This window comes from Phodopus roborovskii, unplaced genomic scaffold (assembly GCF_943737965.1).
Source record: "Phodopus roborovskii unplaced genomic scaffold, PHOROB, whole genome shotgun sequence".
In the NCBI taxonomy this organism is placed as follows: Eukaryota; Metazoa; Chordata; class Mammalia; order Rodentia; family Cricetidae; genus Phodopus; species Phodopus roborovskii.
In genome coordinates this window covers 116,091-143,761 of record NW_026126657.1, presented here as the reverse complement: position 1 = coordinate 143,761, position 27,671 = coordinate 116,091, and the positions used below count along the sequence as shown (strand labels likewise).

The 27,671-nt window shown below is 40.6% G+C and overlaps 1 protein-coding gene across 1 annotated transcript in view; it reads right to left on the bottom strand.

Moving 5' to 3' along the window:
• Positions 1–233: 233 nt before the first annotated feature.
• Positions 234–27,671, bottom strand: part of LOC127214102 (cyclin-Y-like) — a gene marked incomplete at its 3' end in the record, with an annotated part of 82,988 nt that continues 55,550 nt past the window's right edge. Inside the window, exons 5-9 of the mRNA XM_051174435.1 lie at positions 21,994–22,028; positions 11,382–11,482; positions 6,047–6,081; positions 3,656–3,677; positions 234–351 (exon numbers count right to left, since the gene is read on the bottom strand). Coding sequence (XP_051030392.1) covers positions 234–351; positions 3,656–3,677; positions 6,047–6,081; positions 11,382–11,482; positions 21,994–22,028 — 311 coding nt within the window. The remainder of the gene's footprint in view (positions 352–3,655; positions 3,678–6,046; positions 6,082–11,381; positions 11,483–21,993; positions 22,029–27,671) is intronic.

Genomic DNA, 27,671 nt, shown 5'->3' with positions numbered 1-27,671 from the left:
GAACAAAAAGAAACTAAACATTGAGAGAGGTTGTTCTTGGTCCATACTACCTACATCAGCCCTGAAAACATTAGCACTGATTGGCTGGAGCTGACCCTCACACGTGTCTTTAGAAGGGGACTCTTTGGAACACCTTACACTCCCAAAGACACAAAGTTCACAGCAGACACAGAAAACTTCCCCCACCAAGTTTACCCAGGGTCACCTGATAAGAGTTTGCTATTCATACTCACCAGGGTGACAATGGCACATTCAGCTGTCAGCTGAGCAGCACTGAACAGTGTCCGAACGAACCGGTAAATCTGCTTCTGCTCTGGGTTGTGTTTGTCATAATCTGGTGGCACTGGATTTCTAAGAAAAAGAAGCTTGGGATGACTGCCACGTGGACAGGAGCAAGAGACAACTAACTAGATCATCTCATGCGAAACACAAGAGGGCAATTACCTCAAAGAGGGTGGAGGTTTTCATCAAAAATATCTTAAGAGCATCCTTCCATCTGGGTCCCTGGTGAGGAAAGCAATAGAAATCAGAGTTTACTTTCTGCAGAATAAATGCCATTCAAAAAGAAACAAAGCAATATCAGTTCAACAGACAGAAATTGCTAAATTTAAGAGACACTGTTGGTTATTTCCTGTAAATAATGAATCATTTTTCTCAGGTACAGCATTTAATCATTTTTTTGTTGTTGAATCCAGAGATTAAAAACCTCTCGTGAATTAAGGAAAATGTTGGCTTTAACCAACCTACTTTTTATTTTTTTAAAATCTGTATTCCACTGCTTTCACAATTTTCCACCTTCCCTCCTCATGAACCTTCACTCTAAATCTAAAATGATTTAATTTTAACACTTGCCCCCCTAACTTTTGGTAACCATATGGTGGTTGATATGAAGCAGTCTGGGGGTGGGGTGAGGAACGTGACATGCAGCACGAAATGTAGATCGACCAAATGGTCACAATACCCACCAATAATTCCAGTAACTAAGGAAATGAATTTGAGGCATCTCCAGCAGCACTTACTTGTATTGAATCATGTGACAGAACTACAGCTTTTGTTCTGAACACACTGTATGCATACTGTACCCTTGTAGCCACACTGGCTGAAACACTCCTGCTGGGACTTGAGATCATAGAAGATTTTACTGTATATACAAAGGTATCTGACCTTATAGAAGCATACTATTTAATTATATAAAAAATACAATATTTTAGTATTTTCCTACTGTCATTTCTATGCATGGAAGCACTCAAAATGAACATTTCTGGATTATAGTGTGTTAGAATATCTTATCTTATAAATGCAGCTTTTTGAATTGCTGACTTGAATTTCATAAACCATCACTCATTAAATTCGACACGGAAAAGGACAGAATTTCTAGCCATTTCTGAAATCCCCTAAACATACTTCTGCCATTTTATATTGGGTATATATGTGAAACAGCATCCTCTGCATTAAAAATTATGAAAGTATCAGTAAATCCAGAAAAACTCAAAAGTCCCTGTGTCCTACATTCAGCTAAAGTTTCTTCATTAAATTAAACAAGCACACCCATCTCACAAGCCTGCAATTTTGTTTTTTAATAAATGGCAAAACTGTTTTACATTGTATAAATTCTCTTATCAGCATATGTGCATTTGTATATTCGTTTATAAAACCAGAAGGCTGTGAATGGATAAAAGTTTAGAAGAACTAGTCCTGAGAGTAGACAAGGCTGCCAGCCATGGGTCTACATAGCAACTAGGGTTGTGGCCTCTGGTTCACATAGCACCTTAGGATGTTGACTCCTGTGTGTATAGTATTTTGGGCTGCTAGCCTCAGGTTCATACACTGCTTTGGGCTACTGGGTTGTGGTCTACAGAGCACTTTGGATCACTGCTGGCATGCTGTCTACAGATCCTTGAGGTGATGGCTTCGATGTATGGGGCTTTGAGCTGTTGGTTTCTGCGATGTAGTGGTTTGAGATGCTGGCCTTTCATCTGTATAATGTTTTAGGTTGCTGACTCTCTGATCCACACAGTGCCTTGAGTTGTTAGCTTCTAGTCTACATAACACTAAAGACTCCAGCCTAGGGTGTAAGCAGTTTGGCTCTTGTGGGCCTCTGACCTATAAAAGTGCTTTTGAGATGTCCGACTCTAGTCTACTTCTTGGTAGAGGCTGCTGGGCTCCTGGCTTCAACTCCAGAGCCTTGGAGTACAGAGCACATCTCATCTCATCAGCCACAGATCTGCTGTTAATATAATTTGAGTTTTGTTCACAAATTTAGTTTAAAAGCCACAACTGTTGTAAGTCCTATCTTGTTTTTCTACCTGCAGTGATAAGATATCAAAAGCACTTTGAAGAGAAAAGGACCTCTGGCTTACATGTTCTGATCACAGTTGATCACTGAGGAATTTGAGGCAGAAATTCAAGGCAGGACCACGGAGGAAGGAAGCAGAAACCATGAAGGAATGCTATTTGCCTATTTTGATTTTTTTTTAAATATATAACTTAAGACTACTCACTCCAGGGATGGAAATGCCTACAGTCAGATGGGCCCTCCCATATCAACTTTCAATCAAAAAAATACCCCCACATACCTTCCTATAAGCTAATCTGATAGAGACATTTTTTTTTTCAATTGAGGTTCTATTTTAGCAGATTACTCTAGCTATGTCAAGTTGAAAAAAAAAAACCAAGCAAACAAATAAACAACCCCACAGTGATTTTAAAGGTAATATCACATAATTTTTAGTATGCGTATAAAGGCTCAGCTCTGGAACACCAGGTTTACTGACCTACTCCCTAAATATATCTATCTATCATGTTAAAATTCTAATTTATAAAAACAAACAAACAAACAAAAACCATTCTAATTTATGCTTTATAAATTTAACATCTCTATAAAAGCCCAACAAGTCTGTTCCAGCAACAGGTATAGAAACTAACAAAAGTTCTGAGCATCTACCTACCCGTGCCCTGTACACAAGAGCCTGGCAGTAAGAGAATAGATAAACTCCAAGGGAAAGAAAGGTCCAGTCCTATCATGAAACTGAAAGCCTGTGTGTACCACAGGCTGCACTGCCTCTGGCCATGTCCCCAGCCATTAAGAGTCAGCAGACCCCTACTTTCCTGTGGCAAACATTCAAAAGCCTGGCCAGCACGCTACACCACCAAGAGGGCTATTCAGTTTTTCCTGATGAATGGGAATCACTTAAAAACATGCAGCATGCCAGAGAAAAAATTTGCCAAAAGAAATTGGAAAATAAATTAAGAATGTGAATGATGGGATGTGAATGTAGGAAGGAGTTGGTAACAATACTGTCTAGTATTGATGAAGCCTGAGACTTGAGCCACAACATGACAGCCAGGTGGAGTAACTCCAAAAGAGAGGAGAACAGAAAGCAAGGAAGGAAAGATTAAGAACTTAAGCTAATGTGACAAAAAATTTAATGTATACTGTTTCCCCCTTCCCTTATCTTACCAAACCATGTATTTCAGGTGAATCAAGTACTACATCCTTCCAGCTGACAGATACATGGCTAGCCCCACAGGACTGTTTAGAGGCTGTGCACGACAAAGTCTACAGACAAGACATACCGTCCTGCCCCCAGAAAGGTTCAGGATTCTACCTCCAGATTAATCAAATTAACTTTATTCTTTCTCCACTCAACCTCACCTTTGACTCCATTTATCAACATCTATAAGAACAGAGGGATTAAAGGTCATGGGTAGTAAGTAGACAGGGCTCAACTCCTAAATTCCCAACTGACTACCTGCCAGTTTTTAAGGTTTTATTGAATCTCTGAGGTTGTTTGAATAGCAATGGCCCCAACAGGTTCCCAGACTGGAATGCTTGGTCATTAGGAGTAGCACTACCACTGATATGGATTAGGAAGCACGATCTTGCTGAAGTAGGTGTGGCCTTGTTGAAAAAAGTTATCACCGGTGGTGGGCAAGGGGTGGGCTTTGGGGCTTCAACACTTGTAAGGCACAGTATGTCTTTTTTTCTTTCTGTTCCCTGCTAATCCTGATGTAGAACTTTCAGCTATCTCTCCAGCACCATGTCTGCCAGAACAATTACCCACATGCCCCCCATCATGATGACAATAGATTAAATCTCTTTAAGCCAGCCCCTGTAAAATGCCTTCTAAGAGCTGCTGTGGTCACCTTGTCTCTTCAGAGTCAACAGAACATGACCAAGCATACACTTTCTGTGCCTCAATTTCATTATCTGTATAATGTAAACGATAAAAGTAACACTTCTCATATCTGTTATTTAAACTACAAATTCATGCAAAGACTGACAATAGAAATCTGAGCAAGCACTAATAAAGCTGCTTGTTACTAACATCTATAGCTAGTCCAAATCTTGGGATGTACTTCACTGGCAGAGGGCAGGCTGAACATCCATGGAACTCTTGGCTCAATTCTCAGCCCCAAAACAAGAACCAAGAAATGTCTTAAAAGACACTCATGGAAAGTTGGTTTAAAGCATATCTGAGTGTCACTACTGGTCTTACATGTAACTTCAGTGTTTTCAAAGTTTGAATGTGTACCAAGAAATGACAGCACAGAATCCATCCATGCAGTTAGATGCCAAGGCTGTGCAGCTTGCCTTCATCCAAAACTCTGTGGAGCCACAATGCACATCAATCACAATTACAGCACAGGAAAATCTGCTGCAGAACATACCTTACAGGTGTTTGCTTTGGTACAGCTAGTGTTTCTCTAATACTGCTCCTCAGAAGCTGCCATCTATGTTGCACTCCATGGCCCCAAAACTCTCCTCATGTGTGAAAAGCCTGAGTAGTTATGAGGTCTGTCTTGCTGTTTGGTGGCCCTTCCTGTTCTCAAACTAGTTTTGTACTTAATAGTATGGCTATATCCACACACATTAATTACTGAAATATGACTGTGATTAAGTTGCCTGTGCCTATGAAATTCTAAGAGGGTGCTTTGAAAAAGCTCAATAAAAGGAAATCATTGAAAAGAAGTTTGTACATTTTAAAATAAAACCTGAAACAACTTATACTTCATACTCTGCAGAGGTCTATCAGATTCCTCACTACCAGGGAAAACATTTTTGGAAGGATGAATTACAGATATGGCTTAATGCCCCAGACCTGAAGCAAAAGCTTTGGTGCTAAATATATGAATTACTACATTTTTCTTCTTTTTTTTTAAAATTTATTTTTATTATTTTTAATTATGCCTGTGTGTCTGGGTATATGTACATGTGAACAGAGGTGACTATGCAGAGGCCTAAGGCATCATATGCACTTGGAGCTGGAGTTTGTGAGCTAGAAGGTGAACTGCCCAATGGGGATCCTGAGAACCAAACTTAGGTCCTTTCCTCTGCAAGAGTAGTGAAAACTGTTTAGTACTAAATTTTATCTCCAGCCCCCTATATTCTCTACTTTGAAAATGTGTCAGTAAGTGTATTTGTGTGTGAGAGTATGCCCACATGTGGAGTTGTCCCCAAGGGGGCCAGAAGAGTCATGGTCTCTCTTGGAATGGGAACTAACTTGGCATTTTCTGCTGCATAATATGGGTGCTAAGAGCCACTATACTCTCCGGTCTTTGTGCTTGGGCAGCAAGAAGAACTCTTAAATTGCTAACTCACTTTTTCATATGCACTTAAATACTTCATATTAAAATTTTGGAGGAAAGAATTTTAAAAAATTCAGTTTTACCTGACTTTTCAAATAGAACCATTGCAAGAGTACTTTCATTTGAGAAACTTCTATCAGTTTTGTCAAACTGAATTTTCTCAACTAAATTCAACCAAACCTAACATTTTATAAAACACAAAATGCTGGTTATAGAGAAATAACCAGTACAGAGGAATCTGAGCCCTTCTCAAGAAGTCAGCTGCCACCACAATCACCATATGTGGTGCTCCTGGTCCAGAAGTAGCCTTACTCGTCCCTGGCACTCTGATGTATTGATCTTTACAAGCGTCTATCAAAACAGGAGTTAAGAATATAAATTCAAGGCTAAAGAACAGGAAAACCATTACAAGACGAAATGTGATACTTTTTTAGCACAGAATTAAGTGTCCACATACCTGTTTTTGAGTGGTAATAGATCGCAAGAGCAACACTGTAAAATAAAAACACAGGAATTCAATGTTCTATAAACACACTCATCACTTAATGGACTCGGCACTATCAGGCAGTGATCACTAAATTTAATTAAAAGCCACACAGTCCACCTGTAAAGCCCTATTTCATTCACAGGGCTGATCAGAATATACCTCCATATTAAGTCCCTCTGGTCGTGTCACCCCCCCCCACTGAATTGTCAGATTATCTTGGAAATAATAGGGTAACAATGGGAAGTTATAGCTTTTCTATCAGATGTTTTTGTGTCCTCACTTTTAAAGTTCAGGTACTACATAAAACTGCGACAAATTAAACCTATTTTAGAAACCGCCAATTCACTGCCTACTCATACATACATACATACATACATACATACATACATACTTGTATGTACACACACACGAATAAAAGAATAATGAGTAGCACAAACAGTGGTTGCTAGTCCTCTCACACACCATCTTGGCAAGCTATGCACCACTCACTTTCTGAAATGGTGGTGTAACTTAACCTAGGGCACTATCTTAAACTGTCTAAACTTTCAAATACTAGAATACAATAAACATCCATTTCCCTCGATTTTTCTTTCTAAATGTAAAATGTAATATATTCAACACAGAAATTTTGGAAAATACAAAAAGCTTAAAGAAAATCTGAGTTAAGATGTGGTTCAATGGCAGAGTACTTGCCTAGCATGTATGTGGTCTTGTGTTTGATTCCTAATACTAGCGGGGAAACGACTTTAAAACAAAGTTGTCTTTTAGCAAGGATGGTGGTGAACACTTATAATCCTATCACTTGGGAGCAGGAGAATGGAGATTTCTAGGCCAGCATGGGTACAAAGACTTTGTCTCAAAACAAAAGAAAACAATCTCTTTCCCCTAAATAACTACTATCATTTTGAGCTATACAGTTACTATTTCTACCTATATGTGTATAAACAAAGAGGCTGGCATCCTATGCTTAGATTGCCATTTTAATGCTTTTCTTACCTTAGGAAATATTCCTAATGAACATGATTTTAAAAGCTGCTAGTTACATTTCATTATTTGATTGTTGAATAATCATTCTCTGTGACTGAATATTTAAATTATATGTAATATTCAGTAATTAATTCACATCATAATAAACAGACTCACAAATATCTGTAAAACTATGGCTATATTCTTTTTACAGGAAAACATCCTATAATGGAATCACTTGGTTGCTGGGGCCTCCCAAAACATACTGCTAAGTATCTTGCCAGAGCATGATGAATATACTCCTCACCAGTGTCCTTCGCTTCAGATTCACTAACCTTGAATACTTTGATAAAACCTTTTCCTTCTGAATAGAAAATGGCATAGTTATGATCGTGACTGGCCACCTTTAGGAAATAATTGTTTAAAATTCTTCTATTCCTTTGCCTCACTTTAAAAATGTAGAAAAATAGCTGGGCGGTGGTGGTGGCCACTTTAATCCCAGCACTCTGGAGGCAGAGGGCAGGCGGATCTCTGTGAGCTTGAGGCCAGCCTGATCTATAACAGCTAATTCCAGGATAGGGTCCAAAGCCTCAGAGAAACCCTGTCTCGAGAAACCAAAAAGTAGAAAACGGACTCCAAGTTATATTCCTAGCTTTAACAATACAGATCATTTACAGTGTGCTCTGGTTCTCAGAGAACAGAAATGGCCCATCAAGAAACCACCAGAGGCAAAGATGATGAGAGGGGCAACAACAGAGACCTAAGTCAGCTCTGAGATCTCCAAGAAGCTTGGGTGTGTACTGGACTTACTGAGACTGAACCAGACAGGCCCTGGGACTGGCTTATATTACGACTCACATCTCTTCTCAGACCTAATGACTTACATGAATTCAGGTAGGTATGAGGATACTCAGGACCACGGGGTAACAAGTCCTTCTTCCTAAAATTTCTAAAGGTATGACTATGCTGATAGGGCTTCAGAGTTAAGATAATAATGTTTCCAGAGTATCTTCTCATATATTCATACCCCTATCACAGACCCTAATTCTAAATGAGACATCAGGTTCAAACAGCAGATCAGGATTTCTGCCCTGTATAAGAGTTGTGCCCTTTCCTTCTAATGCATCATCTTTGGAGAGAAGGAAACTACTGCTTAGTTATCAAGTAGTTACAATGTGGTGACAGTAACCTCAAAGATACCAAATGATTTAGGAGAATCTAGTTAATAGTTTGGTCCCAATGTTTCTTTCCATATGGCCAATGGAATTAGAGACACTGGCTAAATAAAACAGATTTGTAACTGCTGGCAGCACACATGACTTGTTAGCCAGAGCTGTATGAGCAGAGTAGATGGCACCCTAAGACCTCTTGTGATCAGTCAAGAGGCAGCTGTCATAAATGACCATGTGAGCGAGGCATGAACAGTGGAACAAAAGAATTCCCAGGTTCCCTGTACTCCTCTTGAGCCATCATTTGTGATTGTTCTAGGATTTAATGTGAGGAGCTGGCTATGGAGGTGTGGAGACTGGAAAGTTCAGCTCCATACCACAGACTTGGCATTTAAAGCAGTGACAGGGAATCCAACTTCAAAGGAAGGACTATATTCACTGGAAGTACAAGGTCACTTTTCACTTGTCCTACTGTTGGCCTCACACTGACCCTCCAGCCTATCCCCCCAGTAGAGTTCACCTATCCACTTCTCCCTGATAGACTCATCCCCAAACCTCTAGTCATCCTGGCCCCAGCAAAATTTGAACTTTCTTGCCAACTCAAACAATCCCCAACTTACAGGAGTGTTGTCACATCAAATCAGTTTATGAACCAGGGGTTTAGAACTCAGAGTACTCTCTCAAAGGAACAGCAGCTGGCTTAGGAAATCCATGTTCTGCCCAAGATATTCAGAATATCCAAAAAAAAAAAAAGTTCTTAATAATGTTTGATCAATTCAATGACAAAAGATTGAAAGAGTCTTGGACTTAAGAGAGACAGAGAATCAGAAAAATGAATGGGATGTTCTTTTAGTAGGTGACCGTAAGGTTATAAGAAGTGGTGTGGGGCTGAAATCTGGCTGCTTTGTCGACCTTCACTGCTTCTTCTTTTCTTCTAAGCATCTCTCTTATGGTGCAGAGCTACTGTCTAGAGAACTCATCAGGTTAGCTACTCCCTCTAGTTTTTGAGCACTCCGTCTCCTTGATCATAAATAAGAAGCCTGTACCTGTAGAGGATTCCAATGGCCCAACCTACTTCCCAGAGCCCATTTCAAAAGAGGATACCTTTTACAGCAACTGAAGCAGTAACTGAAGGAATTTCAAGTTTAGGGGGTTTAGATAAAATGTCTAAGTTAAAGAGATGTTGGAGAGGGAAAAAGACAGACATCCCTTAAATATAGAATCTTCACCCTTGGCTACCTATAAGACCCTCCCAGAAGTGGTTTCAAAGTTCAGTTTTCTAAGCCACACCCCCAGGCAGATGCCTCCAGAATGTATATATTACAAAGTTAAGCCTCCAGGTGACCTCCATTGACAACTTATGTGAATGAATCCACAACTATAACCAGGTACTTGAACCTCTCAGATATGTCACCTGGTTTTCCCACCAGGTTCCTAGTATCTGTTTCATAACCAGTGGTAATATTAAGTAACCTAAGGGCAGGAAGTAGAGAGCTTGGTTAGATCTCTCTGTGAACTTGAAGAGCTCACACTACCTCGGATACACTCCATTCTACTCTCATCTGATCTAGGATTCAATGGGAACTGGTAGATTTCACTCCAGGTTCCTCAGAGCTTAAACAACTGCCCCAAACCACAGGGCACAGAAATCTTCAGGCCTCCCCCACTCCCCACTTCCAAGGACTACTTATTTCTAAAAGGTTCTGTACTGTCCATCTCCTAGCAGTGAGCTCCATCCTAAGAAATGAATGCACTAGGAGAGGTCACTCAGATAATTATACTATATGCTATGATGATCTCTTCCCAGTTCCCATGGTGACCATCTCAAATTATGCTCACTGGCCATCACCCCATGCCTAAGTGCTGGGGCATTGAGGGAAAGGAACCCTATGCTTGATCAAGGGCCTCAGTTTCCCCCTTACAGGACTAAGACACTGACCATGGAAACTAGTTACAGTCCTCAATACCTGGACTAAGGCAGTGACTGTCACATACAATCATAAATTGTGCCTCCAACTCAGAAAACTTGGTTCATGAAAACAGAACCCTTTATAGGTAGTAATTTTAGCAATTTTTATGATAATATGGGTTGTTATTAGATGTGTACTTTCTTAAACAGATATAAAATGTCCCAGATTTTCAGTAAAGTTATTGATATTCAGACCCTAATATAAAAAGGCTCTGAGACCTCTGGCAGGCCTGGCTGCTGTCACTGTGCTGATGGGGACAGGACAGTACAGAGAAAATAGCTCTTTGCTTCTTTAAATGAAGAAAGGAAGGAAGGAAGGAAGGAAGGAAGGAAGGAAATGTAATTTCCTCCATTTTTCCTCAGATCAGGATCTGAGGCCAAATATAGAAGGATACTACAACCTAAATCCCCACCCCCCCCCAACTGCGAAGAAGATCATGATTAGACTATCCTACTTTCAGCATAGCCTAAGTCCCCATCTGGGTTTTGGAGGGAGGAAGTCTCATTTCATTTAAACAAGTCAAAACACCATTGGCTCTGTGCTGGCATGGATTCAGTCAAAATTGAAAGGGCAAAACTGTACATATATAAACACAAAATAATGAACATATTTTAGGACATCACTAAAGTAAGGTAAAGACGCTAGTTTCTTTATATAAGTAGAAATATGCACAAATATCTTAATATTCACAGTCACTTAAAAAAAATTCTTAAGTGTCAGTGACCCACATGTTTCTACTCTCCCAGGTCCTATAAAAAGCTTTTTGGTGAGGGAAAGAAGTCTGAACATCAGTGGTTAAAAGCACTGCTTGTTCTTCCAGAGGAGCCAGGGTTCAATGACCAGTACCCACAAGGCAGTTCACAACATTCCAGTCCCAGGGGGTCTGATTCCTTCTTCTGGCCTCCAAGAACACTGTATTCACATATTACAAACATTTATACAGGCAAAATACCCATACACATAAAACAAGAGAAACTTAAACAAAACAAACAACAAAAACCTTGCCAGGTACAGTGGCACGTGCCTTTAATCCCAGAACTTGGGAGGTACAGGAAGGAAGATGTCTGTGAGTTCAGGGCCAGCTTGGTCTACCTACAGACACGGTTACAGAGATCCTGGCTTTAAACACCACCACCAAAACAAACAAACAAGCCTTCAAACCCCAAACCAAATAAACAAAAAAGAAGTCCACACACCCACCATTTGATGGTATACTTGAGGTTTGGCTGACTGACTGTGCTGTCATCTAGGAAGATGGTGGAGCAGGAGCTGTACTTCCTTGATGTCTGGCCTGGAGGATGCTAGAAAACAAGATGACAACAGTTACACAAGGCTTAAAATTTTGCAATGTGTCAGCTAGTTTTGTCAACTTGATACAAGCTGCAGTCTTTTGGAGGGAGGGATATCAGTTGAGGAAGGGCCTCCACCAGATTGGACTGTGGGAAAGTCTGTGAAGCATTTTCTTCATTGATGATTTATGTGGGAAGGCCCAGGAAATTGTGGGCAGTGCTACCCCCAGGGCTGATAGCCCTGGGTGCTGTAAGTCCTTGCTTGCCATGAGGAGCAAGTCTGTAAGCAGTGTTCCTCCATGGCCTCTGGTTCCTGCCTTGAATTCAGTAGGCAATAGAACTATGATTGGGACATTTAAGCTGGATCAAACCCCCTCTTCAAGTTGCTTTTGGTCATGGTATTTTACCACAGCAACAGAAACCATAACTAAGGCACAACCTGACCCTTTCTCTGAGATCAGACCACAAAGGAAACATGTCTTAGCAAGAACTCCACCACAATTACTAACAGGGTAGAAATACTAGGCCACACTGGGATTTGTCTTGTTCTTCCTCACTAAGTCATCACCACCACTCCTAGTCCCCATCTTCTTTATGGGACCACTGGAAACAGGATGTCTGCAGTGGACATTTAGTGAATACATACAGGGAAGGTGGCATTTTACTTTTATGAAGTAAGATCAAGTTGAGAATCCACTGTACCCATTTTTGTAGGTGCAAAGTTGACTTGAGAGCCATAAATAATTCAGCTCAGATCAATAAAAAACCTGTTGCCTAATATGCTTAAATTCACATGAATTTCTAAGTGGAAATTTCTTATGTTAGGGACACATTGTATTCTGAAGTGGAAGACTGGGCTTTTGCACAGATGACCTTTAGGCAACAGGTGCTCCTGTGATTGTGGTTTCTTAGTGACCACACAAGTTCAAGTTCTGTGGAGAACTTTAGCAAGAAGACAGTTTCTGATAGGCAACATGAACTTTACAGCCATGATTGATAACTGAATACTAAGAGGATACTTGTCAAGTGTTTGGGAAACAGGGTTAGTAGACTTCCATCTGGGTAATGGGGGGGGGGGGGGTTGGAAGAGGGAGGAAGAAAGGAGAAGAATCATCAAACCATGCAAACAAGGTTCATCTTGTCTGACACTATTTTTACAGGCAGGTGTCATTGTCACCAACCCTTATAAATCACACAATCACCTGCCTGACCTGTCTATGTTTAGCAAAACCCCCTGGGATAAAAGTACCTGAACTAAGGCTCAGATGTCTACTCCACATGTTCACATCTGCTTCCTATCTGTAGGTTTTCTCTGCAGTGAAACTATAAAAATCTGCAGCAACTTAAGACATATATAAAAAATGCTAAAACCACAATTTTCCCTTGAGAATACTTACTGTTTAGCATTTAGTTGTGTGGCTCTTTAAAATAGCTTTAGAGTGCATCACTAGCAGCAGTGCTGTATTTTGTTAGCAGCAGAAGGGTCAGAGGCACTAGCCTCAGGCCATTAGGTATGCTCTCAGGCCTCCAGCTCAAGCTCACTCCTAGGTGCTTGTGTGTGGAAAGGGTATTAAAAAAGGTTGCAAAGTTCAGGTTAGGATTTCAACATTAAGTTTATCATGGCATTTCAGGTCAGTCAATTAATCAATATTCTCCTTAAGGTATTCTGAGATGATATTAAAATCTATTCTATTGTAGCTACAACACTGAAGCAATATGGTATTAAGAAATATAAGAAACGAAGAAAGGCCCTAATTATGGTATTTTCATGCTACAGGAACAAAATCTACCTACTGCATCAACAGATTCTGACATAAAATTCAGCATCCAATTATCATGCTAATAAATACTTTAGAGACATGTTAGTAATTCAAACAAAGCCAACAGACAAATGGTATTTTACTTCTAGATCCTTCCTCTCTAGTAAATTCCCTGAAAACAAAAGTGTGATGCAAATTCCCAAGAAGCTGTGGGGAGGGCAGTGCTCCCCCTGCAGCAAGGAATACAGCCTGAACCCCCCTTCACCTAGCTCTGAGCCGGTGGGCAATAGCACACACTAGATATGCAGACTGAGGGGTCAAATGTCAGTTTAGTCTCTCACCAAGGTATCAGTCCTGTCCTGGGATAAACCAGCTTTTAGTCACAGCATCCCAGAACTTATAGCTAACATCCCTTCTACAATGACAACAATTCCACTCCCAAACCAATAATTTCTATAACTAGTCCCCTCACCCCCCAAATTTCAGCTTCAGAGTACTTTGTCACATTAGGTGCCATCGGCATCAAGCCACTATTTAAAATTCTCAGAGTGAAAGCTGTCTTTGACCTAAAACCTCATGCCACTAACATGCTAAAAGGGGAACCCTACCAGGTGTCAGGGGTGCTGCCTTGTTTGGGTTTGTGTGCTGAGCTGTTCCTCTAAGAGCACAGCATCAGGACCACAGGGCCAAAACATGGCCAGCTTTAACTTCCCAATGCCTCTGATTGGCACCAAGGCACTAGTTGTGATTTCAAGAGTCAGTCACAGAACACTCACTCAGGCTTCATCAACATTTGAAATGCTATTCAATATGCTAGGTAGTTCTCAGCTTCAGCCAAATGTTTTATTTATGTTATTGCCCTATGATTCTGAAATTATACAACAAAACAGTATGCTTCTACACGTGTGGCATACACTCTCCCTGCAAGTTCCAATCTGCTAGTAAAAAGATGACAGGAAGAGGCAAGGCAGACACTGGCTACAAACCACAACAATGACCAGCACAGTAAGATATAGCCAAGGATGTAGTAGTGACATTTCTATCTTTAGGGTAACCAACAGGTATCTAATTAGACCTGAGGTCCATTCAAAAGGAGGGAATTCATGCCTGGTACTGTAATTTAACCAAACACTAATGGCTGGTGAGGCTATGAACCCTAGAGGAGAACCCACTAGTGACAATTTCCTAAACTAGTATAATTCCCAACTCCAGTCTAAATATAATATCCCTATTTCCACACTGATAAGTGTAACTCTCCTTGATCATCAATGAAACAATTTTTTTTTTTTTTTTTTTTTTTTTTTGAGCAGATGGGCCATCACAGAAATTTACACCTGGTCAAAACACAGAAAACTACTGAAGATAGGGTGCCCATCCCTAGTTGCTGTATCTATAGCACAACTAACAAACAACATGGAAGATGTTCTGGGCAGAAAAACTATAAACGCCAGAAGATCAGAGCGTCTGCTGAAGAACAGACATTTTCTATATATGACACAGAGGTGCTCCCATGAAATCTTAACATTATGTCTATCTAAACAAGACTTGCACAATGATACAACTAGCTGATATTCCAAGGTGGAGGGGGGATAAATCTCACAAGGTCCTACCTCTAGATGAAGAACAGGCAACTAATGGTTGCTTAGTGAGGGAGAGTCAGTCTTTTCCAGGGATGAGTTCCAAGTCATCCAATCCCAAGTGGTCAGCCCAAAAAACACATACATATGAGCAACACTAAATAGACTCAGCAGGTTGTATTCATATATAAGTGTATGTTTCTCTGTCATACTGTGTATGCGTGCGCATTCACGCGCATGGGGGGGGGGGGGGGGGGGACGGGTGGAGTAAGAGAGAGGGAGAGAAAAGGAGAAATAATTAAGGAAAGTCATGAAGTTGAGAGGGAATAGTTGGGAGGAGGAAGAGTGTGAGTGGGACTGATATAAACATGTAACCATATATAACAACCTCAAAAATGGTAACAAAATAAAATTTAAGTATAAAAGAGGGACACAGACACTATGACACCAGTCTGAGTTTGCCCCCTAAGTAACTGACTGCCTGCCTGCTAGGTTATTTTGCCCCCCTCTTCTTAGCTGAATTTACTTGTCTTAGAGCAGTGAGAATAGCAGACATAGCTTCATATAGTCACTATGAGGAATACTTGATATGTTTGTAAGTGTTAGGGACAGGGTGGCATGCAGGAGACTGCTTCTGTACACAGGACTATATGTTTAAAAATGCCAAGAATGCCTTCGAAGTGGGATGTCTATAACATTCTAGAACACAAAAGAAAATGCCCATGACAGTGCTTTACTAAAAAGAGGCTTAATGGTGCAGACAGCTGAGAATTCCCTGTTACAGTTGTCTCAGTGACAGAGGAACAATCTCCAGCTCATGGCACGTCTGCTTAGAAGAGGACTCAGGCGAAAACCCACCAGGAAGAAGCAGAGCATGGATTATCTCCAATGCAGTAAGAGCACTTTTCTTTCGAACAATGAGTATTTTACAAAGTAAATTATGAATATGCTAAACGAGGTCACTGTAGAGGTACTACTAAAACAAGTCAATCTTTCTACACAATGTCCATAATACATGATAATTTACTATTTACATATATGTACTAGGTCCACTAGCACATAAAAGCTGTTGGGACTGCATGTTGAAAAGGCTAAATACAGTTATTACCTTGAGTTTTAGATATTAAGGCTATCTGCTTAGTAATCTCAACACTGACGACAGTCAGGTCCAAGAAACAAGTGTGCCTATACAAGCACACATACACCACATTAAGTGACCCTAGCCTTCATCTCATGTATCTTACCACTGTCACAATTACCAAATCAGGGAGAGGCCATCAGGAAGAATCTGCTTACCTTGAAGGTAACCTAGCCACACTGCATATAAGTACCTTGAAGGCATTTTCCTTCTCTGTTTGGTTTGTCCCTCAGAACTACTCCTCATGCTGCCTGCACGATAATGTCTATAGCTGTTGGGACTGTGTCCTCTCCTTGTGCTCTGTGCACCTTGTATTCACCTTAAGGATACTAACCATGTTATGCTGTCACCTGCATTCACTCAGCTGGATTCTGTCTAGTGCCAGGACTCAGGCTTTGAGTCACTAGATGGGCAGCCGCTCAGTTTCTTAGGGGGTACATGTTCACAGTCCTACACCAAGCCTAGAAAGTCTGTGTCCCCATGATGAGCGCAGGGTCCTGTGGGAGCCTACTGTGTGACGGCAACAAAGTGACACCTTAGATCTCATAGAGAAGAAGCCTGTGCCACCCACAAGTGAAGGCAGCATGCTCAGCAAACTGGTACAGGGCACACCCAAGGAGCCATAGTTACTAAGCTGAGATGCTCAGGTTCTGAGGGAGAAGTGGCAGCTAGGCTCAGGGGCCAGTGATAAAAGATTGTCTCTCTATAGTGCAGCCTTGTTAAAAACTCTCCTAACCTGTGTCCAACTATCCTAGATTATCTTGTCCTGGCTTAGGAAATACATGGCCATCTTGGGCTCACTCTCTCCAAGGCCTGCATCCATCTACGGCAGGTTGTCAGAGCAAGGCAGGGTCAAGACACACACTCAGTTTTAAATGTTGGAGGGTAAGACAATATGGATGTTCATTGCTGGGTGTTGGTGGCGCACGTTTTTAATCCAAGCATTTGGGAGGCAGAGGCAGGTTTGAGACCAGCCTGGTCAGCCTAAGCCACAGAGAAACCCCTGTCTTGAAAAACCACCCCCCCCCCCCAAGATGTTTATTTAAGTGTAGTCCTTATAATGCTGAACTCTTCAGAAACACTCAAAATTGGGTGTTAATTACATAACAAAATACCCTAAATTATATTCAAATAGTAGAAAAACCATCATCATTTACTAATATAGAACCTGGAAAGATGTACATTTACCTAATATTCTGTGAGCCATACTAGCCTATCTACATGTGCTGTAATCAGTTTGCAGATCAACTTCCTCTTACTGCTTCCCAGAGTCAAACAGGACAACCATCATGATTCATTTGAGAAGACAAAGACTAGTACTTCAAAACACTTTTCAAGACTTCTAGAACTAAGGCTTCAAGCTTCTTTTGGCTCTTGCTTAATTGACACATGATTTCAACTTAACATTATTATAAGTTTTCAGAACAATCATCTATCTTAATGTTGAAGCACATCCTCTGAAGATTTTGCACTATAACTCCTGTTTAGCCTCCTGCTTTTTAAAATACATTTGTAGCACACATATTAAACCACAACACTCAGGAGGCAGAGGCAGGAGAATAGCTGTGAATTGGAGGCCAGCCTGGTCTATAGAGTAAGTTCTAGGACAGGCTCCAAAACTACACAGAGAAACCCTATCTCAAAAAACAAGCCAAACCAAACATATGCACTAAAAAGGACATGGAAAAGGAGAAAGGACGTCCATCCCACTCCCTGACCCATCTTGGAACGTCATCTTTCCACCTCCTCCAAACTTCATTAAATGTCTTAGATTAATTCCCATTACATATGCTGTTGCTAGGAGGCAGAAGGATATCAGAAAAATGAGGCGAACACAAATGGTATGAGTTTTATTGTATTTTGGGAAGATTCCCAACTGCAATTATCTACAACATTGTAATTTTTATCAGAGATTTTCACATTCTAGTTTTTAAAAAGTACTGAAATAGTTGACTTCAAAGAAAAGCAAAACCAAAACTTCAGCAAATTTATAAAAAAAAGACATTTTAAATAAAGATCTTTACACAAGGCTATAAAATTTTCCCTAATTTATCATTCTAATTACATCTAGAACAAAGGTACTGATTAGGATATTAATCTTTGTAAGTCATGTGGTTGGTTTCCTTGCTGTTGGGGCCCTCAGACTATTCTATTCCCATGCAGTAAATCTCTTAATCTTTTAATTCCTCCTTGGTCCTTCTCCAGCCTATGGCTCCATCTGGAGAAGGTCACATTCTCTGCTATAGTGGATAACAGACTGTCAACTTGATAGGACCTAAGATCTCCTAGGAAACAAACTTCTGCGCATGTCTGTGAGGTTTTCAAGATTGGGGTGTGAAGGTGTATTTTCACTGTGGGTGGCATTAGTGCATGGGCTAAAGGCCAGGCTACAGAAATAAAAAGTTAGCTGAGCACCAAGTCACATCTTTCTGCTTCCTAACAGCACATACAATGTAATCAGCTCCCTCAAGCTCCTGCTGCCATGCCTTTCCCACCTGATGGACTACATGCTCACACTGTCAAACAAGATCATCCTTTTCCCCTTAGGCTGTATGTGTCAAGTATTTGATCACAGCAATGAGAACAGGGACCAATGCATCAACAGTTGCTATTAGTTAGCTAGGAGCAGAGGGACCCGTGTCCATTTGTCTTCACTGGCTCATCTATAGCACCACTTTCATGTTTCTGGAGTAGCAGCATCCTCCTTGTAGATTACCTGAGCAAATTACACCACACAGGTTCTTCAGAAACTCAAAAGGAGAAACCAAACAACAATAACGTTATATAAAAAGGGACAAAAGATACCAGTTGTTCTAAAATTCAAGATCAAATTGAAATTTCTACTTAGGATCCATATTTCAAACTGAGTCCTATAATGGCCTGTAAAAGCATAAATGTCACTCACAGACAAGTTCCAACCTTGGCTCTGCTTACTTGTTTCTAGCCTACTTGTTTCTTTATGCCTCTGTTTTTCATCAGTAGAAGTGTGTAACTGAGTGCTGAGCTGGGATGGAGACTGTCCAAGTCAGTTGTTAAGTCCACACTTGGTAGAGATTCCAACAGTTAGTGTGTTTCCCACCCTCTTCCTACTGCTCTTCTTTCTTTTTTAAGATCACTTATTATTTTTCGTGTACCTGTGTGTATGTATATGTATGTCCCCAAAGAGGCTAGAAAAGGGGTGTCAAATCCCCTAGAGCTACAGGGGTTGTAAGCCTCCTACATGGGTGCCAGGAATTGAACCTGGGTCTTCTGAAAGAACAGCAAGTATTCTCAAGGTCTGAGGCATTTCTCCAGCTCCCCTTCTACTTTTCTTAACTTTTAGGTTACAAGCTGTGAAGTCAATGTGGTGGTTTGAAAGACAATGTCCTCCATAATGAGAGGTACTATTAGAAGGTGTGGTCTTGTTGGAGGAAGCTTGTCACTCTAGGCAGGCTTTGAGGTTTCAGATGCTCAAACCAGGCTAGTGGCTCACTGTCTTTTCCTCCTGTCTGTGGACCCAGATGTAGAACTCTGAGCTACCTCTCAAGTACATGTCTGCCTGCATGTTTCTCACCATGAAAATAATGGACTAAATCTCTGAACGTTAAGCCTGTGTTAAGCCAGTACCAATTAAGTGTTTTCCTTGAGTTCCTGTGGTCGTGGTGTCACGAAGCCACGAACAGAAACCCTAAGACAACTACAAAATGGTGTACAGACCTAATCCAGTTTGCAGATAGTCTCATTTTATGCAGCTAGACTCTCTATATGGCTAAACAGCACTCAGCTTTTCCCTAAGGAAGCAGAACTCATGTGCTCATTTGTAGGCAAGTCTATGAACAGGGTAGAAGATCACACGTTTCAGGGTTGTCTGCTACAAAGAAACTCAGCACACAGCCATCCTTATTCAGGAACAAGAATATATATGAGAGTTCAACATCTGTTTGACTTTACTGTACAACAGCATGGCAAATCACACAGGAAAGCATGAGTTGGGGCACACACCCTAAAATCCATATGCACATACTGGCCCATGGCTATTGATTCAGCAGGAGACAAATGCCAAGAGTGCACAGGATACAAGTAAGTTCACAGTGGAGAGCATATGAAAACAAATATGGAGATTGGAGCTATGAGAACACACCTGTCCCATTAGCCATTATTAAGAGTAGCCTGGTTAATCAAACTTCTTTCCTGACATGCCCTAAAATTGGCTGCTTAGGGGTCTGGTTGAAATTTCAGCTTTTCCCTTATGAGCTCTTTAGCACCTAAGTGCTAACGTGGGGGAAAGCAGTCATGTATACCCACAAGTAAATAACTAGAAAAGAGGGCATAGCTTCAATCACTCACCCTTTTTTATTCAGGAATATACCCTTCCTCACAGGCACTATCTCAGCCATTTTCATCACTGCGTCTCATGCCATACACTGTGATCCCAGAAATGTTTTACAACTCTATGCTACAAACCTATAGAGCCAAGGAAGTGGTACCTGGTAGGACTCTAAGTATATCCTACTGTTTAGGTTCTCTTTTTCTCATTTTATTCTCTTTTCTAGGTTTCCTTTGCTTTGGGTATGTTGAGGTTTGTTGACAAGGAGACTCATTTAAAGTCCCAAGAGTGAAATTACAGTGTGTTAAGAGTATGGGGGAATTAGTCTTAGTTTTCCCTACAAGAGATACAAAAATGGTGAAATTCACTCTTCAATGCAAAGGCCTTGCAGTTCTCCTGAAAACACATTTCTTTAACAAAATTTAATCCAGCCTTAATGAATAAAAAGAAAAAGTGCTTCTCTTTCTACCTCAGCTTTATTTTATGCCAGCTTCATGTTGTTATCTGTGATGTAATTCATACTATCAATACCACTGCTGATGTGTAAAACTGGCTGTCTAGTAACTATCTTATAGACTTCAACGGTAAAGAAACTATTGTGTCAGTTAAAAGAAAAATAAAAAAATATAAACAACAAGAAAACGAATCTAGAGGGCCAGGGAAGTGCTTTAGAAGACAGAGGGCTGATGAGACAGCTCACATGCCCTCACATAACACAAGCATATTCTGAAAAACCAACTAAGTGAAAAATAACCCTGACAGGAAGTAGAGGCCCTCTGTGGAGTGCACACATTAGACAGCACGGCTGCAGAAGAGTCACCACTTCACTATGGGTCCAGCGTGTGTCTTCTCATGGCCTTAAGATTCTTACACACAGCTTTATCCTTACGCATGTCAGAATCTACAAGTTCAGAAATCCCGAATAACAATCCTGAGCCAGTTTCTGCTGGGTCAGATTCATCACTGCACTTTTCAGTGAGAGTGTAGAGCATGCTTACTCTGGCAATTCACAGAACTCTATCACTCCTTACCTTGTAGTAGCAGTTTTCTTTCTTAAAGAACAAGACACATGTTTAAACAAGAGGTGTGGTTATATCTGGTCTGTTACAGATTGCCAGGGAGTAGTGGAGAAAGACTGGAGATGGTAGGTGTACCTGTTATCATCCTGTGCACTTCCCACTGAGAGATACACTGCTCAGAATGGCCAAGGTACTCACTAGAGGGAAATTTTGAAAATACTTTTAAAATTAAAGGGCCAAGTTTAGTCTCTCCACACATAGAAACTGTTTTTGAGCACACAGACAAAAATGTGCAGCCCTGTTTCACAAACAACAATTGTGTAGAAGACAGAGAGGAAGCAGAAAAACAATTATGCTCTTGAAAAACAATTATGTATTTATTTGAAGGGAACTACACTATACAAATAAAAAAAAAGCTACAAAACAGGAATTTGGTGTGAGCAGAGATGAAAAGTTCAAAATTAAAAACCTTTGCTTTGTTTGAGCCTGTGTAATGTGTGGTAGCACTGTGGTCTTGTCCACAGGAATACTCCCTTCCACAGCAGCCTTAAAGAATCTGGAGACATGGTGGTGGGAGTGAATCCCAAGTAATGCCTGGCAAATCAGCTTTCCATCAACCCGTCACAGGCTTCTAAGCACCAAACAACACATAGGGCATTTTCACCTACCAAAGTCTATACTGTATAATCGTTAGGAAAAACAGGGGGAAGCAGTTTCACTTACATGGTTAATGAAGAGACTCTTGCGTTTTTCTCTCACTGTGAAGACAAAAGATGGAACAAAAATGTTACATGCTTGCATATTAACCCCTGCAGGATGCTGAAGAATGGTCCTATTGTTCTATCAACCAAGGTCCCCAGTTACACATTTACCAAATTTAAGTGCAAAGAAGCTACAAAAATGCAGATCTAAACTTGACTGACAGAGGTCAATACAGAGGTACTTAAACAATACCATAATAACTGTAGCTGAAGTTATTGGAAGTCAGAGATTTCATTATCTGAATGAAGTATTAGTAAATCTCATGAAAATTAAATGCATCCAATAGTTTAAGGTAACTAAGAGAATTATTTACTTCTAACCCCAATGGATCTTTATGGATCCACATTATATGATGAATTATTAGTAACCACATGACATCCCTAACAGGAATCCAACTGATGGGGAACAAAAATGTTCTGCTGTGGAAGATGCCTGCTGGAGGTACTGGGAACAGGATTGAGCTTGTTTAGAATGTTCCAAGTAGCTTCCATGCTCAGGGAGTCAGATGAACCTCCCCATAGTAAATGCTGTTGTGTCCAGCCTTGTCGTCAGCACATTCTGGCCTGCACTGTATAGCTTTAACCTCAGTTGTTGTTAGAACAGGCATGCTTCTTCAGCCTCAGAAACCATAAGGCTGCCAGAAGACACAGAGAAACTGGTGATAAACTGTCACCAAATCTTGTGTTGTCTTTTCTAACGACTAGTTCCTCTGGGCACACATTAGTCCATCAACTCAGTCCTTGTAGAGGATATGAAGGGCAGCATTATGCAAGGAGAATGCACTAACTTAAGGTAGTGTAAATTCAGCTTGTCCTCTAAGCAAGCCATTTCCCCTGTAGTCTGTACTCCAAAGCCCTCCAACTAGTAAGTTGGAAAGCCTTGAAGTTTTCCACTCTTCACTTACAGCTCGAGATTCACAAGGAAACACTCACATTTTCCTAGAAATCTATCTTTGGTGCCTCACATGTAGCTGAGCCAGAACCTTGGCCTAGTAAGTAAAGAGACTTTGTTCTTAAACACCTGTGAATGAAAACTGTAAAGAAAGAAACTGAAGAGAACAGAAGACAGAAAGACCTGCCATGTTCATGGATCGAGAGAGAGAAAACCATCCAATACAATCCCCACCAAAATTTCAACGAAGGGTCAGGCATGGTGGCACATGCCTTTAATCAACCCACCCCAGAGTTAGTGGCAGGTGTTATTTATCTCATGAGTTAGAGGCCAGCCAGAGCTATATTGTGAAACCTTGCCTCAAACAAAACAAACTCAATGCAATTCTTCACAGAAATTGAAAAAAGAACCTTAAAATTAATATGGAAACACAAAAGACTCAAAATATCCCAAAGGACCCTGAACTATGAAAACACTGCTAGAAGCATCACCATCCCAGATTTTAAGTTACATTACAGAACTATAGTAATAAAACCAGCATAGTACTGGAATAAAAAAAGACACATCAATCAATAGACTAGAACTGGACCCCCATACAGAAGCCCATACCTATACAGCCACCTGATTTTGTCCAAAACTAGACACTGGAGAAAAGCAGCATCTTCAAAAAATGGTGCTGTTTGAATCGTTTAGGTATCTGCAGAATGAAATTAGATTCTTATCTCACACACTGCACATAATTCAACTTCAAACAATATGGACTTGAACATAAGATCTGATACCCTGAATCTGTGAAAGGAGAAAATAAAGGATATGCTTCAACTTACAGGACTAGAAAAAAAATACTCTAACAGTACTCTGGTAATACAGCTTCAGGACCAACAACTGATAAATGGGATCTCATGAAGCTAAAAAACTCCTGTACTACGAAGTACACTATAATGCAAGAGGAAATTCAGCCTATGGAATGGGGAAAAAAATACCAGCTACACATCTGACAGTGAATTAATTTCTAGAATATGCAAAGAACTCAAAATACCTAAATGTCAAGAAAGGAACTCAATTAAACAGCGGTGTTTAGAACTAATTAGAATTCTCAAAAGATGAAATACAAAATGTCGAGAAATATTTTTTCAATGTTCAATACCTTTAACCACTACGGAAATGCAATTAAAATTTACTTGCAATTACACACACACACACACACACACACACACACACACACACACACACACACACACACACACAAAAGGACTCTATAAGTACTATATAGATGTCTGATCATACATGTTCTCTGAAGCTTTATTCACAACAGCCAGGAAATGGAAACACTCTACATGTCATCACCCAATAAATAATTTTTTACAGTGCACTGTCATTCATAATGTTTTTCTATTAAGAAGAAAATTAAAAATTTAAGGTAAATAGATACATCTGGAATCATTCTGGAAGAGTAACCTAGACCCAAAAAGATGAATGCTGAATACTCTAACATGTGAATTCTAGTTAAATTTTTGAACATGTGTGTGTGTTTAAATTAGAGTGCCCCATGGAGGCCAGGAAAGTAATAAAGGGTCATGGGGGTGGACACTTTAAGAGAGGGGAAACAGAACACAGGTGGTATGAGAGAAAACAGAAAATGATAGGGCAAGAAGGATTAAATGAGGTAGGAGTGGAAAAAGTAGGGTAAAAGGCACGGGGGAGGGGGGGAAGGTGCCTAAAGAGGGGTAACTAACAATAAAGGTCTCTTGAAGAAATTACATGGAAACCTAATACTACTTTAGAATACACATATAAAAGAGTGTAAATGGAGTCATCAAATAACAGCGGGTAGGGGAAGATGATACTTCAACAACATAGACAACTAGGCCCCTCACAATAGCAAATAAAACCCCGCTTTGAGTTGTTTGCCAGTGGGGTCCCACAGTCCCCTAAACATTATAGACTATTGCCATTGCTCTTGGTTACCCTCCAGATCTTGATGAAGGGACATTTCTAGAGACAATATCACAGAATGACTTTATGGAAAAGCCCAATATGGACCAGTTATTCTTTGGTATTTGTTAAAACTCTAAACAAGGTTTCAGGGCCTGCAAGATGGCTCAGTAGGAAAAGGTGCTTAGCCCCCCCACCCAAGCTTGATGACCTGAGGTTTAACCCTGTTACTGGCATGGTGGAAGGAGAGAACAAATTCTTGTAAGCTGTCCTCTTGACCTCCCTGTGCACACCAAAGGGTATGTGTGCTCTTTCTTGTACCTGCCCTACTCCCTCTTGTAATAATACAACTTCAGCTAACTTCTTTCATAGGTAGACATTTACTTTGAAAGAGCTTTTAATGACAAGTGCTAACCACTACAGGATACTGGGACTAGAGAGGTCTCAGGACACCACCCCTCTCCCACCCCACTTCAGCAATCTTCCTTAGAAATATAAAAGCAGCCTACGCAGAGTGATATGAGGAGGATAGTGGGGGAGTGAGGGCACTAGCCTGAAATGGGGATGGTTTACAGGAGCAGTATCAGCACTGGTTACTATGGAACCCAGGTAAAACGGAGTTCCACTGGAGCAGAATGAAGGCCAGGCCACTTTGACTCAGCACTGAATTGCAGTGTTTGTTGTTTTGCTTTGTTAGAGAAGCAGACCTTCTGACTGTGGAGATAATATAACTAATGCAGATTATGAAAATATGACAAAAGCAGGTATATCTGAGTTGGAAGCTAGCCTAGTCTACATAGTGAGTTCTAGGCTAGCCAGTGTTAAATACTGAGAACCTGTTTCAAACAAACAAAACTAACTAACCAACCAACCAACCAACCAACCAACCAACCAACCAACCAACCAACCAACCAACCAACCCAAAACAAGCCAACAGTGTTGGTGCATACTTTTAATCCCAGCACTCTATTCTTGTGAGTTCGAAGTCAGCCTGGTCTACATAGCAGGTTTTAGGACAGCTGGGGCTACAGAGAAAGACCCTGTCTCAAAAACAAAACAAAACAAAACAAAACAAAACAGAAGCAACAACAAATCTAGCTCAAAATTAAAGTTTTGTTTCTCTGAGGATAGCATAGTTCAGGCTTTAAATAACCTAATAAAAAGTTCTGGGCACTTTTTCATAGAATAAATTTGAGATTAGCACCACACAAAGTAGAAGAGTCAATCTTTTACTTAAGGCAAAATACAACTATTATTGCTGGGAATGGTACTACATGCTTTTAATCTTTGCATCTGAGGAGGGAGGCAGAGAGAGATAGAGAGAGGTAGGTACACACACACACACACACACACACACACACACACACACACACACACACACACACACACACACAGGAAAACAAACAAAAAACAAGCAACCAACCAAAAGGACCCACATCAAAATACCCTAGCAAGCCCTAGTTTGGAATGCACATGAAACTTCCTCCTTATTGAGCTAGGAAGCTGACCAAGGGTCAAGAACACAATGACCAGGATACAAAATGTACTGAAGGAGGATGTCAGCCCACACTTCCCAGTCCTGGGCAAGGCATCCTGGTGAGGTCATTCCCAAGGCTGCAGGAAGGGAGCCTGGACAGTAAGCAGATCTTCATGTATTTCTAAACCTTGACCACGAGGATTGGGACATTCTATATATGAAAGAGCAAATACAAGTGAGCAGGAGGGGACAGAAGCGAACAAGACAATTTCACAGGTGTGTTCAGTCGGAGACAAGGGGCAAGAAGGGCAATTTCACAGGAGTATACAGTCAGGAGACAAGGGGTAGCAAGGACAGTTTCACCGGTAAGAGGTAACAACTGCAGGACAGAGTATGAGGTCAGCAGGACACAGCAGAAAGCTACCTATCAGCTTGTTTCCATAGGGAATTCCTGAGCCAGAGGATTTCTTCAGAAGCACAGAAATGTCAACTAACTATAATCAGAAGACACTAGTCATATAAAAGACACATTTATGTAGAAAATTTGGAAAATACGATGTGGAAGAAGTTAAAAATGGCACAATTAAAAACTAAAGTTTGGGAAAGAAAAAAACATACTATAGCAATCCCAACAAAATATTTTGGTGTGTAGTTTTAAGTTTCTTCCCCGTGTTTATTACAAATAAATATATTTTTGAAAATGGATGTTTTATACATGCACTTACATACAAACATAACAATAGGAACATGTCCATTTTTTTTTTTACTGCTACCAGCCTTTTTATTTTTAAAAATATAAATGTACTTTGTCATATGTATTATGTATTCCATACTTGATTTCATTTTTAGGAAACTTTCTCCACTGTTTTATTTTTTCAAACAGGGTCTCATTATGCAGCCCAGGCTGACCCTGAATCACAGTCCTCCTGCCTCAGTCCCTTGAGTGCAGGGATAACAGGCAAGGGTCACCATGTCCAGTCTCTCTGCTGCTTTCGTAAGCTCACATGTTTACTTGCACTGCACTGGGATGCTCATGACTTCACATACACTCAGAAACATCTGAGCTAGATAGTCACTAGAACAGCATTGTGCACATGGGAGGTATTGCAGTATTTTGATGCATCAAGGGAGAATCAATATTGGTTGGGTACATTATAGCAGAGCACTGCAGCCATCTTACAGACCTGATCTATTGTTTGTCTCCAAGATGTTCAGAAGTAACTCTTAAATGGAAGGTCCAAGACCAACCAATATGTAGTAAGAAAAACCAAAGCTAGAAAGATGGGAGGAACAGTTGAGCCAAGCCACTAACCCCCCCCCCCCCAACTCTCAGCTG